At 38.9% G+C, this 17,693-nt stretch overlaps 1 protein-coding gene across 2 annotated transcripts in view; it reads left to right on the top strand.

Moving 5' to 3' along the window:
• EXOC2 (exocyst complex component 2) overlaps positions 1–15,186 on the top strand; it is a 237,394-nt gene extending 222,208 nt beyond the window's left edge. For both annotated transcript variants that reach the window (XM_037011057.2, XM_073224459.1), the window contains exons 24-28: positions 1,084–1,139; positions 3,267–3,389; positions 9,341–9,402; positions 11,554–11,613; positions 13,511–15,186. In XM_037011057.2, the coding sequence (XP_036866952.1) occupies positions 1,084–1,139; positions 3,267–3,389; positions 9,341–9,402; positions 11,554–11,613; positions 13,511–13,604 (395 nt within the window). In that variant the 3' untranslated portion in view covers positions 13,605–15,186. The remainder of the gene's footprint in view (positions 1–1,083; positions 1,140–3,266; positions 3,390–9,340; positions 9,403–11,553; positions 11,614–13,510) is intronic.
• Positions 15,187–17,693: the final 2,507 nt, after the last annotated feature.

Raw genomic sequence — 17,693 nt, 5'->3', positions numbered from 1 at the left:
AGTTATGTATTTATTACTGTAAATACCAAATCAAAAACTTGACTATAGCCAATGGCCTTTATCTCAACTTTCCTAAATAATCAGTAGCTTGGATGACATTATGGTAAAATATTCTCCTTTAACATCTTTATGGTTAGCACCTGGGATTTTACAAGGCAATAGATTTGCTCTCTTCTATAGAGAAGGAATTCTCAGTATACGCAGTTAATTCTAAAAAGCATCTGAAATATTCCACTCCATGTGAAAGTAATTGTTTCGTGGTTACAATAAAGCAGCATTTTATTTTTATTTATTTTTCTTGCAAAATAATGATAATGAAATCTCTTAATGTGCTCTATGATGTCAGGACCAGTCACATGAAATTGTTTCCTTTAATCCTCACTATAACCCTTGCAACATCAGTACCATGTTAGACTGACTTCTTGCTAAAAGTCTCAGCTTGTAGGTGGTGAAACTAGGATTTGATCCAAGATAATCTTACTTTAGACTCCGATACCATTAAATCTGATATGTGCCTGCTTTTGAGTGAAGTAGTGTCCCTTAATTCTGTACACCCCCAAAAACCTTGTATTTTAAGGTTTAACTTGCTTTACAGATTCAGATGGGGTGTGGTTTTGTCAGAAGTTTCTCCCAGAAGTAAATTTTTAGATCAAAATAGTCATTATGCATAATGATTTAACTTTTACCTTTGGAAGTAAATGTTGTCATAGATATTTAGCATGTTTTATAACTTTGGTAAGAATATCCTCCCGTCCTCTATTGTTTTGTTTGTTCATCTGAGTGTATGTGTATGTGTGTATACACATATATATGGAGAATATTACAAAAATCTTTTTTTAATTGCAATTTTAAAGCAGATTGACCAGCAGTGACAGAAGGCAGAAACAGTGAAAGAAAACTCCTAACTAATTCAACTTTTTTTTTAACCTGTACAAAAATAGTCCTTTCACCATTTGGTTCTCAAAAAGAAATAAACAGTGGTGGTGTTACTTTCTGTTTAGTATGTAGTACAGAAGTGCCAGCAGGGAGATGGGTTGCTCGTGTTCCCATTAAATGCCTCTTCCCTCCCCCATCCTGTTTCAGGTGTCAGAAACTACTTAAAAGAAGCATTGGTGAATATAATTGCCGTGCATGCAGAGGTAAGGTATCATTAGATGTTCCTAAGAGATATGAGTAACTGGGAAAAAAAAGGCAAATTTGATGGTTTTTATGAAGGTCTTTTTTTCCCTTCAGAATATATCTTGGGTATAAATAAAACACAGCTGTGCTTTAATGCACGTGAATGCATGTATGTGTGTTTAACTATGAAAGTCTTTTTCTGACCTTGTATGTTTTCTCATAATTAAAATTAAATTAATTAATATTCAAAAGATAAGGAGAAGAAAGATTGAAAAAATGTTTTTCCCTTATCTTGGATTGAAAGAAATGTTAAATCCATTATCTTGGAAAATTCATTAACCTCTTTTTAACTAGTATGCAAATAAGCATTGATGTCTTTCCATGAAGCAATATGGTCTTACATAGTTTGGCTGAGACTCCAGAAAAATAGACACCTTTAGAAAGATACGTTCCAAGGGCAGCAGCAGTTAGGAACTGGGGCATGGTTCCCCATTGGGGGCTGACTTACGGACATGCAGATGTTGATGCTCTGGTGCATGTGGAAACTTGCCTTCACATGAGCAGTATCATCTTATTATCATATAAACATCCTTAGTAAACCTCCTGCTTAAGAAGACTCTTCCAAGGACCATCAAAAGAAGAAAATACAGCTGCCACCATCATATGCCACTCTGACAGCCTGCTCTGTAATTCCACAGTCCGGTGCCCATTGCCAGGTAGACTGTGAGAGAGGCTGGGGCTTGTGGACTAGCAGGTGGCCCTGTGAAGTGGGCCAAGCAAGGAGGCTGGTGTGGGAAACTCCCATGGTGGCCGCAGTGCCTGCCCGGTTGCATGCCTTGGGTGCAGGCCTGGTTAGATGTATACCACCCTCTACATTCCATAGTACCTAAGATGGTCAAGGTAAACTGGAAAAACCTGGATAATGAAGGCTAACACCAAAGAATAACCAAAGAAAATGATAGCTACTTCATTCTTGAATTTGGCTTTAAGTTTGAATCAACTAGAGCAGAAGAGAAATAGAGTATGTAACAGTTTTCATTTCTTAATAAAGGAAAACATACAAATTCCTCTATAAAAACAAGGCTTTTACATCCAGGAATTTATCACGTGCCTCTTTTTGTAATGAGTAATGTATTTTCAACCATGATTTTATCAGATATAAAAATGCTTTCTTGTTATGTTAGCTTCCAGTACAATTAGAGAAAGTTAAATCAGTCAGTGGAAGCATTTCTGTGGTAGGTAGACAGGTGGTAGTCAGAGGAGCTGTAAGCATTTTTAGTTGATGGTCATTCCTAAGAAGCTTCTTTGATTAATGTTCACCATCAGTAACCATGAGATCATTTGTAAGTAATAGGCTTTTCAAGCTCCCCTTCAATTTATCCCAGTGACTGAAAGTAGAATTCCATTCATAATATTTATTATTTATTTTTTCCTTGCTCTTAACTTGCCAAAAATTTTGATACTCCAGTTAGTTTGGGTTCACCCAAAGGTTTCACACTGGTGACACAATCTGAAAAGGAAAAGCTAAAAAACAGTTTAGTTTAATTTGTAAATCAGGACAGCAAAATGTTTCACCAAATTTCCAAATATAATAAATAACTCTTAGATTGGAAATGTCAAAATTCAAAGTTCGAAAATAATGTTTTATGTCAAAGGAAATACATATTTAATTCAGCAAACAGTAAATCTGGGGCCTTTGCTGTCCAATGCAGAATAATGTATAAGTATGCAATGGTGTTTGTTTTGATGTGTGGAGCATCTTACCCAGTTATTTTTTTAAATTGTGGTAAAATACCGACCCACTGTATTTTTATTTCTATAATTTCCTCTTTAGAAATCATATTTCTTCCTGTTAAAAGGGCAAGAGAAAAAAGGAATCCTTAAAACTGCTTTTAGTTTGTCAACATGAACAATACCTTCCAAAATTATATTTGCCAATATATTTTTAGGAGGATTGCTTTTTGTCATGAATAATACAAGTTAAGTATGAGTCTGTATCTTCCTTCCATTCAAACTCTGATCCTTTAAAAAAATGACCCAGAAGACCTGTGAGTTATTTCGTTGTGCATTTCTCTGTTTTTAACAAATTCAGGTCAGGAAAAATCGCCATAATACATAATTTCTTCTCATTTTAAACCTTCCATCAGGTGTTCACTGTTTCCAAAGAACTGGTGCCTCGGGTCCTGTCCAAGGTGGTGGAAGCAGTTTCTGAAGAGCTCAGCCGACTGATGCAGTGTGTTTCGTCCTTCAGCAAACATGGAGCTTTACAGGTACCCAAATCATTCATTTCCTTGTTGAACTTTTCTTTTCATGTAAAACATATAAATGTACTTTTAGTAATCGATCTTATGATATAAAGACAGGTTGTTTTTTGTTGTTTGTTTGCTTGCTGCTGGACCTACATCATCTCCCTTGCATAAGGCATACTCGTGATGCATTGTTTACAAGTTCCAGAATTTCTGTTTCTCAAGTAGGGCAAGACCTTGTGAAATGACTCTTGTGAGATTATCTAAATGCAGATTCCTTCTAAAGTTACGTGATTCTTTTTTCATACATTTTACAGTTTTCTTCACTACATTCAATGTCACAGGAAACTTTTAGCAATTTACTTTTAATCTCTTTCTAAAGCATTCCATGCAGTTTGCATAGAAATGTCAACTGTCTCTTTGCACTCACAATCCATTGGTTTAATCCTTTAATATCCAATATTGCAGTTTCTTAAATTATATAATTACAATAACAAATATAACTTCTATAAACCAGATGATTTTGATAATCAGATAACCAAATTGGCAGCAGTGAGGTGTGCGGGCATATAGGAGAGTGGCCTGCTCCCTGTCAGCCTGCAGTGATCTAGAGTGCTGTGAGTGTTTGTTGAAAAACTACTGTCAGTTTTGCTTCCAATAATGGTTGAGGAAGTTTCTGTTAGGCCAATCCTCTACAAATAATGGTAATCTTGAGTAATATATGTAAATATAAAAAAATGTAAAAACAAAAACCTGAAGAGACACTAGAGAGGACCATTAGTGGATGATTCTGGACAAAGTGACACTTGGGAGAATTCCTGAATTTTTATGGATTTTAGCCAAAGGCAGGCTCAGAGGTGCCTAAAACTATACAAAACCTGCTGTCTTTCTGGCTTTAAGCATAGGCTTCAAGGCAACTAAAATTATAGGAAAGTGAGGGAAGTATCACAGATAACAGAGAATAGGAGCCACAAATTATGTGTACATACTGCCTAAATCTCTAGTTAGCCCCTGAAGCACATAGCATGGTCCAGCGTCACTCCAACCAGCCCAGTTAAGGCTAGAAGAACTGAAGTAAGACTTAAAATGCTGTCCCAGAGCCAAGAGTTTTCATTTGAATCCAAATAAGTTAATTGCTTGTTAAAACAATCAACAAAAATCAACCCTCTGCAGGGGCTTATTACAAAATCTAGAGTCTCCACAGCATAACATTCACAATGTACAGTAGGTAATCCAGATTTAATTGAAATGCACAAAGAAAACAGAACAGAGAAACATGACCCATTCTCAACAAAAAGAGAATCCAATAGAAATTATCCATATGAAGTACAGAGAAAGGAATCATTAGGAAAAATAAAGAGAATTCCAGGGATCCCTGGGACAGTGTCTGAAGGTCTAGCATACGTGTAATTTGACTTCCAAAAGAGTCAGAACGGCTAATCAGCACATGAAAGGATTGTCAACATCATTAGTTATCAGGGAAATGAAAGTAACACCACAGGAATATGCCATTACAGATCCACCAGGATGAAGAAAATTAAAGACTGCAGGTACCAAATCTTGGCAAGACTATGGAGAAACTAGGGTTCTCATGAGTTGTTGGGAGTGTAAAATACTACAACTACTTTGGGAAAGCTCTTGCTTGTTTCTTTTAAAACTAAACATACACGTGACCCAGACATTCCAATTTCAAGTTTAACCAAGAGAACTGAAAACATAATAGCCAAAAACTGGAAATAGCCCAGGTGTGCATCAATAGAGTAAACAAACAAACTGCAGTAGGTTCATGTAAGCAAATAACTACTCAGCCCTGGAGAGGATGAATTGCTGCTCCACCTAATGATCTCAGGAGCAAGCCCTCCACGGAAGCACACATATACTTCATGGGTCATTTACGTGAAGTTCTACAGCGGATAAAACGAATGTATGGTAGAAAAAACCTCAGGACAGTGCTTTCCTCTGGGTGGTTGTGATTACCTGGGGAGGGACCTGAGGGAGTATGAGGAGATGGTGGTCCTGCACCTGGTGTGATTTTCCACTGCACAGTTGTAGGCATCAGTCCAAACTCACCAAATCGTACATTTTAAGACTTATTCATTGTGTAGTATGTAAATTTTAGCTCAAAAAAATAAAAAAGGAATCCAAATAGACCTCTCTGGATGATAGATACATAGTAAAGTACAGGTTCCCCCCCATCTGAGAGTAGAGTGTTCCTATGAAAGCCTTTAGTATCCTGCAAAGCAAAACAGTTATCATTAATGTATATGGGGAAAAAATTAAGCATTCTCAGATCCAAAAAATAACCTCTTAGGCTTTTCTGATACCTTAAGACATGCCTTGCTAATGGATGCACAAAATAAATTGAGATAAAAAGCACAGATGCTCATAAACACAATTCAAAGCTATGGCAGCTTGATACTGAGGTGCTGAGCATGGTTCGCAGGGAAAGAGCTTGGCGGAACTATTCTCACTGCTTGGGGTACAGGCTCACTGCAAAACAAAAGCTAAACACTCTTTTCACTTTTCACCTTTTTCATAAAGCAAAAATAATTACTAATGTAGGTCTTCTGTAAAAGGAAAGTGCATAACACCAACTTTTGAAAAGCAAAGGGTACCTGTATATCAAAACAACACAGTGGATTGTTGGGTGGACAGTGTGTGATAATGCTAGTAAATGGTAGAGTCTATGGGTACAGAGGTGTCTACTGTGAAATTCTTTCCAAGTCTCTCTGCATTTGAGATTTCTCAAAAAATATTGGGAGCAAAAGGAATGAAGAGCACATATTATTTTGTCAAGTTGGATATAAAACCTATTACATAATCTTCTGCTAGGCTTCCAGTTGTCACTAATTTTCTCTAAAAATATGGCTTATCAGACCTTTGATATGGTTAAAGTTGAAAAGTCATTATTATTATAATTGTTCCATTGCAGAGATCAGTAGCATAAATGGTGTAATACTGAAGATTAACTAAAAGGAAGTTGCAGCAGCTACAGTGGGCCTAGGGAGTCTTGGAATTGTAACGAAAATCTTCCTTCCCCACAAATTACCTCTGTGACCCATTTACATGACGGCAGAACTCCTCAAAGCTGTCAGGGAAAGGTTAGGAAAAGAATTCTTGATATACACCTGTCGAGGAGATGGCTGGCCACTGCGCCTACCCCAGCCTTTATTATTCTGATGCCTTCGAGGAACCGGGCAGTCATTTCTTCACTGAAAAAGTGCAAGTGAGTCTGAGCCTCCACTTCACCTTTCTGCACTGACAATGGCTGTGGGAGACTTCCTTCTTTTAAGCAGATAATCTAAGAGGGACTGCAGGCTAATCTTTAGTTGTCATTAATTTAGGGGCGAGTGTATCAATCTTCCTGTGAGCCAGTTCAGAGAAGAGTAGGATGGCAGGTTGATGGTTTTAGCTGATCTTTTAATGTGACATTTTCTGGCATACAGTTCTGGGTGTGTTATATAAATAAGCACAGCTTTTACAACTGGCATAATTCATAGGTTAATTAAAACACCTTATCACTTTGAATAAAATTTCTACATGAAGATTAGTTTTACAGTTATTTAATCCTTCTAAAATACTCAGCTAAAAGTTCTACCTTATTTTTGGTATTTCCTTGTAGATCTGTTTCTACATATACTAGAATATAAATAACAGAGACAAACTTCCATACATACACTTTCTAGTTACAAACTATTTTTCAGGCTTCTAAAGCACTGAGAAACAAAAACAGACAAGTGTTTTCCAAACTGAGAAAGGTTCTCAACATACTGTCTTATATAAATTAGTTTTTATCTTGATTGGTTACAGAGTTTCTGACTGCCATGTATTTCTTTACTGTCTTGTGTTTCACGTAGTCCTGGAGATTAGGGGCTGTTTCTTTTAAACCATGTCAAGCATCACACAACACTCAAAGGCAGAGGACATATCATGTGGGCTTCCTCATCAGAGGCTCTGCTAGAGCTCCAAGGACAGCTGATCTGAATGTAAGGTCACACTTCTTAAAGCTTGCAAAGAAGAGTAAGATTTAGGTTAGCTTTTTTTTCTTAAAAGTTGTATAGATGTAATTCATATACCATACATTGTATCTACAAGATAAAGAATATGCAATTCAGTGAAATGTTTTTTATTATGTTTACAGAGTTGTACAATCCTTACCACAATAATCAATTTTAGAACATTGCATCCAAGGAAAAAAAACCTGGACCTATAAGCAATCACTCTCCATTTTCCTCCCGACCCCTCTCTCAGCCACAGACAAGCTGCAGTCTGCTTTCTCTCCATATGATCTGCTATCTGTAAAATTTTCCTATTCTGGAAATTTCATGTAAATCGTTTCAAATATGGCTTTTTGTGACTGGCTTCTTTCATTTAGCATGTTTGCAAGGTCTATCCATGTGGTAGCATTTACCAGCACTTCATTCCTTTTCATGGCTGACTAATATTCCATTGTATAAATATGCCACATTTTCTTAATCCAATCATCATGTGATGGACATTTGTGTTGCTTCCACTTTTTAGGTAATCTGAAGAATGCTTCTGTGAACATTTGTATACAGATGTTTTGTGGAAGTTTTTCATTTCTCTTGGTCATATACCTAGGAGCTTAATTGCTAGGTCATATGGTTACACTGTTTATTCTTTTGATGACCTGCCATACTGTTTTCAAAGTGGTTGTACCATTTTACTTTCCTCCCAGCAATGTATGAAGATCCCAATTTCTCCGCATCCTCGCCAGTACCTGTTATTATCTGTCTTACTGATATGGCCATCCTAGTGTGTGTGAGGTGGTAATCTCATTCTGTGGGTTGTCGTTTAATTTTCTTGATGGTATTTTAAACAGCACGAAGTTTTCCATTTTGATGAAGTCCAATTTATCAATTTTTTCTTCTGTTGCTTGACTTTTGATGTCACTTCTAAGAAGGCTTGTCTAGCCTGACGTCACAAAGGTTTACTCCTGTTTTCTTCAGTGTTTTATAGTTTTTCCACTGACATTTAGGTCTATGATCCATTTTGAGTTAATTTGCATGTTAAGGAAGAGATCCAACTTCAGTCTTCTGCATGTGGCTATTCAGTTGTCCCAGCACCATTTGCTGAAGTCTGTTCTTTCCACATTGAATGGTCTTAGCACCCTTGCTGAAAATCAATTTATTGTTAAGTATGTGGGTTTATTTCCAGACACCCAATCCTCTTCTATTGATCTGTGTTTCTTTTCATATACCAGTGCCACACTGTCTTGATTATTGTAGTTTTGTAGTAATTTTTGCTATCAGAAAGTGTGAGTTTTTCCAACTGTTATTCTTTTTCAAGATTGTTTTGTCTGTTAGGAATCTACTTGACAATTTTTGTAAAAAAGAATAGTAATAATCCAGTTGTGATTTTAATAGCCATTGCATTGAATCTATCAGACTTTAGCTTAGCTTTTGAGATTAGAGTCAGTGTACCTGGAAGGGCACAGGAGTGAGGGAGTAAGCCAGGCACTTCCTTCAGTATGTGTGGGGAGGGGAGTGATTCAGGGACAGTGTTGCAGACTTTCATTCCTCTCACAAGGCTAAAATAAAAATGACTGGATATATAGTAAATGCAGATGGCTGAAAAATCCTGGCAAAGTTTGTATCCTCACCAGTACCTGTTAATATCTGTCTTACTGATATGGCCATCCTAGTGTGTGTGAGGTGGTAATCTCATTCTGTGGGTTGTTGTTTAATTTATTTGTTATTAAAGATAACAAGATGTCTGGCTCCCTGCCTTCACAGTCATACCTAGGCTGTAAGTTAACTCTCAGTAAAAGGGAACATTGCCATAGCTAATCCCTTTGAACTGTTTTAGAAACTCTGTTCATAGCTAACTGTACCATGGTGGTGGAGGGAACTGTCCGCTTCAGTAAGATGGCTGGGGACTGTCCCCCACCATGTGCTTCTTTTTGATCGTCAGCGCAGTTCCTGATTATCACACTGTCCTTTTCTTCTCTTTAGGCAAGGCTTGAAATCTGTGCTTTGAGGGATACCGTGGCCGTGCACCTGACACCAGAAAGCAAGTGAGATGCTGCCGTCCCTGCTCTGAGTGCTCCACGGAAGTGAAGTATACGACAGGGCCCGGAGTCCTTGAGGCAGCCGGGCAGAACACTCTTAATTGTGATGCGACCAAGTTCATATTTGACTGATTAGTTTTTTAGTTACAAGGCATAAACCTACAATATGCCAAGGACTCCTAAGACTAGTTCTTTGTAGCATAGTAGAAAGGCAAAAAGGCTTAATATGATTTTGTGTTTTTCATTCACCGAGATAAGTCTTAGTCTCACAAGTGATGTAGAAGAGCATCACGTATTTGTTTTCACTAGGAGAAAATAAGAATTGAGACTTAATCTATGCATAGCAGAGTCTGAAGGACAGTTTAAGCGTTTGTAAATATCAGCATAAGAGAAAGCCTGTGGTTTCTCTGCAAAATTTTGTAGTGGAAATTTGGTGATAATTTTTAGCTGTTTTGAATGAAAGTCAGGATTTTCTATGATTGAAATATCAGTAGGTGAAATGAAAGAGCCCTTACTACTTGCCTATACAAAATTGTTCACTCCATCAGCAATGTTACCTAGGAAATACTGTATTTTATTATTAATGGGCCAGAGAAGCCAAGTAGTAACGCAGAGTGTTTAAGGATACTTGTGATAACATGGCTGATGCCGTCCTTCTACTGTCATCGTTACAGCTGAGAAGACTTGTTAAATTCTTAACAAATGAAATTAGCTCCTTGCTCCTATTCATGCTGGCTGACCAGAAGCCATTTCCATACAGCTCCCTTTTCCCACCATCATTTTTCTGCACAAAGTACTACTACATAATAGAAGGTAGAAAGCACCCAGTCTGTATTTGATGTGTGTGCATGCTTTGAGTCCACACCTGTGCATTTATTCCCACTCATTTAAATTTTCTTAGCCTACATTCCTCATCTATAAAAGGAAGGAGAATTAAATGAGAAAATATGTCAAGGTACCTTCTAAACTGTTGTTGCATTACGTATGATAGGTGGTATCATCATCCTCATCACCATCATGGTGTAAAAACAAATAATGGCATTACATTTCTTCTGACCGATTGAGAAGAGGTTACAAGCAACAGGATGGTGGTGGAGATAACGGCAGAGATTCCTCTCCGCATCGGGGAAGAGGAGGACCCATTTCCTATTGGAAAGGGCATATAGGCTGTTCCTGCACCCACACTCTGCCCTGCAGGAGCAGCTGAATGCCCGGGGCCATCATCTGTAGCATCTCTAGCCACACTGGGACTTTGCGGTCTCTCTCTGATACCTGCCACTAGGTTGAGAAACACTGCGCAAAAGTATATGTCATACATTGATGAGGATGTTTTTATAAGTACAAAATGAAATAGCACTTTAAACTCAAATAAGTACATTTATATTTCTTCACTTTAGTCAACCAGTTATAAAAGAAAAGTTGAGAACAGTACATGTTATTACCAAATAATCTCCTCTAAAATGCTTTTTATTTGTTTCAGTAATTTTTCTGGAACTTTCTACTATAAGAAGTTAAACCATCTTGGTGGTTTTTAAATTCACTCCTTTCCCATTTTTCATGAAATGAAATGATGTTGAATTTATATATACATAACTCCATTATCCTACATTCTTTAAATATAATAATGGCTAAACTCTGTAAAGACCATGTTCAGTTAGTATTAAGATATTGGCTGGATCAGGCCCTGTGTCTGCCTGTACTATGTGTCCCCGTCTGAGCAGTCGTGCTCAAGGTGGCTCCTATTTCTACTCAATTTCCTTCCTTCCTTATTAGTTGCTTTATCTGCAGTTCAGTTTTGTTTTGAAAAGAAAGACTTGGTTAATTAAACATGTCTACCTTAAGTTCCCATCTGTAATGAGTAGCTTCCTTTTGTAAATATCAGTTTCTCCTTTATCTTTCTAAGTTATGTTTCATTCTCTAGTTGAGTTTTTCTGGCCCTACTCCTACAAAGCCTCCGTCTCTGGTAACTGTACCTTCACTTTTACTTTTGCTTTTTCTATTGGTTTTCACTTTTACTTTTTCTCATTTTTCCACATGCTCCACTGGCTTATATTGATTTCTTTATATTTAAGATACATTTAAGAATATCTAATGATGCTCTTAATTCCCTTTAGAAGTGTGAAATGTTGCAACTTAATGTCACTGCTTGTGTTCCAGGTCTAGCTTTAAACAGGCTTTGGAAGCCCTGCCTCAGCTTTCGAGTGGAGCAGATAAGAAGTAAGTTTTGCACAATATTCTCAAGAGCCAGTTAGATATGCAGGGTTTTAGTACTTAAAGTACCCTTCCTAAATAATGATTTGGTCTTGAGGAAGAGTGGTACTTACAGCCCTTAATGGTACAAATAATGTTAATGTTAATTGTGCTTTTCATGTTTCCCAAGTGACAGAATAAGGTAAGACTTTCTTCTGAATTTATGACAATTTAGAAATTGGTTTTTCTTTTAAGTGACTAGTATTGGAAACATCATGAGAAAGTTTATTTTGACTTCCTTCATAAACTATGTCATTTTCTTAAATTTTTAAGACAGTAACACTTCTTAAGAAAAATGTAAAAGAGAACAGCGTAGTAAAAGGCAGAGCTGGGTTATTTTCTTCTGAGTAGCTAGGAATGTACATGTGTGCGCTATATAATATAAGGTGTTAAGAAAGAGCAGACTTGTATATATGACATAATGAAGCTGTATGTGTTTCACTAATACTATATTAATGGTCTCAGCCTCAGTTTTAAACTTTGCCACTTGTGTAACAGGAAATTCTCACCTGAGACAAAATCCAGGCCAAACAAATTTCATGAATGTCCAGCCTGCCCCCAACTGAAGCACTGGAAACATGGTAGATCTTTACTCCTTTCCCACCCGTAACTGAGGTCCCTGGGCCTTTGTGTTTGGCTGATCAGTCCGTAGACAAATACTTATGATGCTCTCACATGTGAAAACCTTGGTGTGGGCTCTGTGATGTAGCCTACGTGCATGCTGGGGAAACCCAGAGGGCAGAGAGAGTTTAAGGGGCTAGGCCAATGGGAAGTCAGCATCACCTGCAGGCCTGGACTGGGCTTGGAACAATGGGAGGCAGACAGCTCTTTGGCTTGTATGTTCCTAAACGGGCTGGTGGATGGCTCTGCAAACAGCACCCACACTTAAAACCTGTCATCTATTTTCCTACTTCCTTCTTCTCTCTCTCTTTCAGCCTCTTTCTGAATTGGTTCCAAACCCTATTCATTTCTTTAAAATAAATTTGATAAAATATTAAAACAACCACTATTATTTTTAATATATGGCACATGGCTCAAAAGACTTGTGCTTTTTTGGGGAGTCAACAATAACAGACACCCTAACCCCAAATAGGGACTATATTTTAGATCTGCTGAGACAGTGTACTGACATTGAGCATTTTTAGCCATGACCCCAATACCAATACGCTTACTTCTTGGTTGCTTCATTCATCTGAGCCAGATGAATTCTAAGAACCCTCTGGCCCTGAAATTGTATGGATGTATCAGACCGGTTAAAGAAACCAACTGAATTATCAAGTAGGAGAATGATTTTCCCAGTGGAGTCACAACTAACTCTGATTCTTCTGGTGCTTAGTTCACACTCTACTGCTCTCCACTCTCAAAGACTTGTTAAAGATAAACATGCGATTGAGAGGAACCTAAAATAGACCAGTCGTTGCCAGAGGATGGGGGTGAGGAGGAAGGAGCCCAGGGGCAGCCCAGCAGAACCTGGAGAGCCCTGGGACTCTTCTGAACCCTGGTCATGAGCTGCTAAGATGTGTTGTAACATTCGTAGAACCATGTGTCAAGAAGGGTGCATTGCAAGGTGCGTAAGTTTTCAGAAATTGTATTTTAAAAAGTATAGGCCCATATTAATCTGTTTTCGGGGAGAAATCTTATCTAATGGAAGAGGACAGGAAGGAAGGAGATTTTTATATACTCACCGTAGGTGTGTATATATGTTCTTTTTGACCAGCTGCTTTGATCACCTTATTTCTGTTACTGAGGTAAGAATCCATAGAAAAATAACGTTTTTAGCAGCAGAAGCCAAAGCTGGGCAGTTGGCCCCTGTTGCTGGGCAGCCTCCTCCCGTCCAGTCACGAGACATCTCTCCTCCGTGCAGGTTACTGGAAGAGCTGCTGAACAAGTTCAAGAGCAGCATGCACTTGCAGCTCACCTGTTTCCAAGCTGCTGCCTCAACTGTGATGAAGACATAAACACGTCTATAAGAAGGGCAGTCCACAGATAACAAGAAATAGCATTATTCACTCTAAGTGCCCTACAGGTATTTGTATATAAAGCACTAGGTTTGCAATCTCTCTCTTTCTTCGCACAACTGGTAACTTAGAAAGTTGTTCGTGTATGTTTCATTTCAACCAAAATGACCGTATTTGAAATGTCTAAGCAGTATTTGATTCATCATTTTTATAACATTAGGTCCTGTATGACTTTAAAACACCTTTAAAAATGTATATACATAAGTATATATACTTAGTGAAATGTTGCATGGCAGATCCTGCAGGAAGACTCGCTTTTACAAGGAGTGTTTCTGAGATGTGCGTGAGTGAATGAACTAAAGCACCTTTCAGTGTCTTTTTTACTGGACTTTTGATGTCGGCAGCTTCCAGGCCATATGGAGAGAGTGCAACTATACTTTACTTCACACAAATAGCTCTAACTCTCTCAATTAGAGTGGATTTTTAGAAAAATGTGTAGTCTGCATAAAAAAAATGCTATCTTTGGGGCAGATTATTTGTGGTCCAGATGTCCCTGGGTTACTCTGCATTTTGCCGCCTTGTTTTACGTTCACAGTGCTGGTAAGCACTAAGCACCCTTTTGGAGTGGCTTTTTTGTCTCCCCCACTCTTAATTTGATGTGTCATTTCACGTCAGTGTGTTGCCTGTTCTCGAGAACCTGTGATGAGGCTCAGCTCCCCAGTGGGTGTGGGTGGGAGCAGCCGCGGTCTGCGGGGCCTCCTCGGGAACCTGCGCCCAGCGGCAGCTGCCATCCTGCTCTTCGGTAGCTTCCTTTCTCTCCACCACTCCTGCCCATGGAAGTGCCTGCTCCGCAGCTGCCAGAAGGCTGCTCTGGCCTGGCCTGAGATCTCTGACAGAGAAAGACATCCCTCCAGCAGCAGGCAGTGGAAGCTGCTGACGAGCCATGTGCCATGCGCCCCACATTCTCTGCTGACTTCATTTACCAGAACACTCAGGTCACTGACCTCTTTCAGAGTTGGCTTCCCCCGCCTAACTTCACATCATTCAGAAAAGTGACTAATTCTCTATTTATGGTCTACGTGTCAGGGTTTTCAAACTTTTCTATGGATGTTGCAGAATCTCCCTCGTTAATGCTGGAATTAATATCTTTGTTAATACAAGTTATATCTTTGTTAATACAGCATACCCGCATACAGTATCTGTTGTTTGAAATCAATGTTGTCCCATTTGTTCATTTCCTATTGGGGGGGGTGGCACCAGAGTAACTGGAAGTAAAAGTTTAATCTTTTACAAGTGTACTTGATAAAGCTTTTTAAGAAATACACAGAATATTGTCTCTCCTAAGCATGTTGACTGTTATATCTAAGATGACTATGAACTAAATTGCAGAACTGCAATCCTGAATGTGTTATTTAAAATACCTAGTACAGAGCATTCAGCCAATAAAGAATGTATCTTCAGTACAACATTTAGTTGACATTTTTTCCCTATACATCTTTATTTCAATATTTTCCTTAGCTATATAACTTTTTATGTATGGTTTTAATATTCAAAATAAATACTTAAATTCCTATTGACCTTATATTTGTCTAATCATTGTCAGAAAGCATTTATCAGATGTCCTACTAATTCTCAGCTTGTTTTGGGTGCTTACCATATGCCAGGCATTGCACTCAGTTATCTCACTGAGCCCTCCCAACAGCCTTATGACAGCCTTATGAGCTAGGTGGTGTCATGTCCGTGTCACGGATGAGGTTAGTGACTTTCAGGCTACAAGGCTGGTGAGGGCAGGATCTGTGCCACACTCATAGTGTGTGGCACTCTTTGACCTAACCACTGCCAGCCGAATATGCTTTCTGCTCTCCCTCTACCAGTCACACAGCTCAGGGAGGTCTTAAGTGGATAATAAAATTTAAGCAAAATAGGCACAGATAAGTGCTTTAATGTCTCAGAGAATGTGCAGGGTAGGCGTTTATAAAAACCCCATACCCAAATGAGGTGGTTCAAGAACTACTCTTCCAACAAGTGAAGGGGGACTTCTTGGAAGAAAGGGGGATTTCAAGAGCCACTCAAGCTACACAGAAGAAGAATTCAGTGGTTAAGAAATGGCTGAATATAATGTCAGCTAGAAGAAAGCTGAGAGTAAGCCAGAACCCAGAGCAAATCTACAAAAAGGTGGCCAAGAAGGAGAGTTAAGGCTCTCACTCCCAGGTGGCGTTTGGGTTCAGCATGTCCATATCCATGTGGCCAGCCTGGCCTCATGTCAGTTAGTAGAGCTGGCCTCACTCTCAGTACTCAACAAGCATTAGAAATAATTCGATTATACTAAGACTTTCTATATCAGTGTACCATGAAAGTGGCATGTTCTAGAAATGATTCCAGCATTGCCAAACAAGCAGTCATTGCCATAGGCGAGCTCCCTGCGTCACTGTTCTGCCCCCCATTTTGCATGCAGTTTTCTTAAAGGGGATGGATAGAAAGATCACACTTGAGTTCCAGATCTGGTACAAGGGGGTGTGTGTACTTCTGTTTCGACCATGTGCTCTAAGATGCTCTGTTAGTTGCCTAAGACTGTTAAAATTCATTTCCTGAAAAGTTACGTCTCAACCAGCTTTTAAATCAAGATTAGGTTCCTAAAATAAGTAAGTTAACTATATTTAATTTAATATATACTTAAAATAATTATTCTTCACTGTAGACTGAAACTTGCATACATTTATATCATTAAACACTACCTAACTTATCCTGAAGGTTTTTAGATGAATTTATAAACTGCTCTGAAGACCTAAAGATATATTGAATACTTGACATACATACCTCAATTAGAACAGTAACTGTAATGATTTTAGGTTTATTTTAAATGTGGGTTACATATTTTTATCTATTCAGAGTCGTCATGTTTTCTGTACTAATGTGTTCTTATTTTCTATTCACCCACATTTTTTATTTAGTTTTATTATATGTATCACTGGAAGGTCTTTAGTACCTGGTCAGGTTATAAATACATAATGATAAATATTTTATGAACAGGATCTGGGCCTTTGGGTTACTTGTCTGTAATTTGGCTAATGAAAGCCAGTAGGATGTCAAATTCCTTTCACCCATCTAGACCCCTAAACCCTTAGACATGGATAGCACTGGAGATTGTCACACTATCTGCCCAGTGTTGTAACCACAACTGGTACCCTGCCCAGTTGTGTTGCTGTGATCATTGTTCAGCTGTTGTGGTTGTTACTGTTATTTCTATCCCATTTTTCTTGAATATTTCTGCCCCACCTGCCTACAAACCCTTTAGCTGGGTACGAATACCTGAGAACCAAGACCAGTACCTGAGCTCTGATTTCCAGAGGAGGCCCACAGAGAGACTGACCACAGGAGGAGGAGAGCCCGGAAGGAGTGGGGTCAGAGGGTCATGAAACCAAGGGAAGAACAAGGATCACAGTCAGAATAAAGAAATTGCTGGCAAGGTCAGATGTTGCAGACATGTCCAAAGGATTATACTGAGAAATGATTGCTGTCCTTGGCATTTAGAAAATCAGAAATGACCAGAGAGTGATGAGGAAGAAACTAGAGAAACTTTATACTTTGGACTAATTCTCTTAACTCACTGGCATTGCTGTCATGAGTGGCGCCTTGAAGGTCACAAAGGATTGGGCCTCAGCAAAGAAGTGAGACTCCTAAGGCTCCGTCAATAGGGCTTCTCCCCAGCTTCCTTTTCTCCCTAAATTCTCTTCCTGGGTATCTTCTGATCAGTTCCTGCTGCCCCTGCTTCTTTGTCCACTGGGATAACTTACACATATTTATGCCCATACTCTCTTTTCTCCAGCCTTCCCTTTCAAATGCTAAATGACAGGCGGCTGGGGCCACACGTGGCCACATATCCGATATCAGCCGGCCACTCGTCCCTGTGCCCCGCTCTCAGCTGTCCTTCCCTGGACCTGTGGGAAGGAGCTCCATTGCTGCACCCAGTAGCCATCAGCTGCCTGTGTGGAGCAGTGAGTTTGCTGAATGTGTCAGATAACCTTTCTGTACTTTTTAGTAAGTGCATAGCTTACAGGTTCAAGTGACCCCACAGAGCCGGTGGTGAGA

Source organism: Manis javanica, chromosome 16, assembly GCF_040802235.1.
Source record: "Manis javanica isolate MJ-LG chromosome 16, MJ_LKY, whole genome shotgun sequence".
Taxonomy (NCBI): domain Eukaryota; kingdom Metazoa; phylum Chordata; class Mammalia; order Pholidota; family Manidae; genus Manis; species Manis javanica.
The sequence above is the reverse complement of the archived record's forward strand: the minus strand, read 5'-3'. Positions and strand labels throughout refer to the sequence as shown.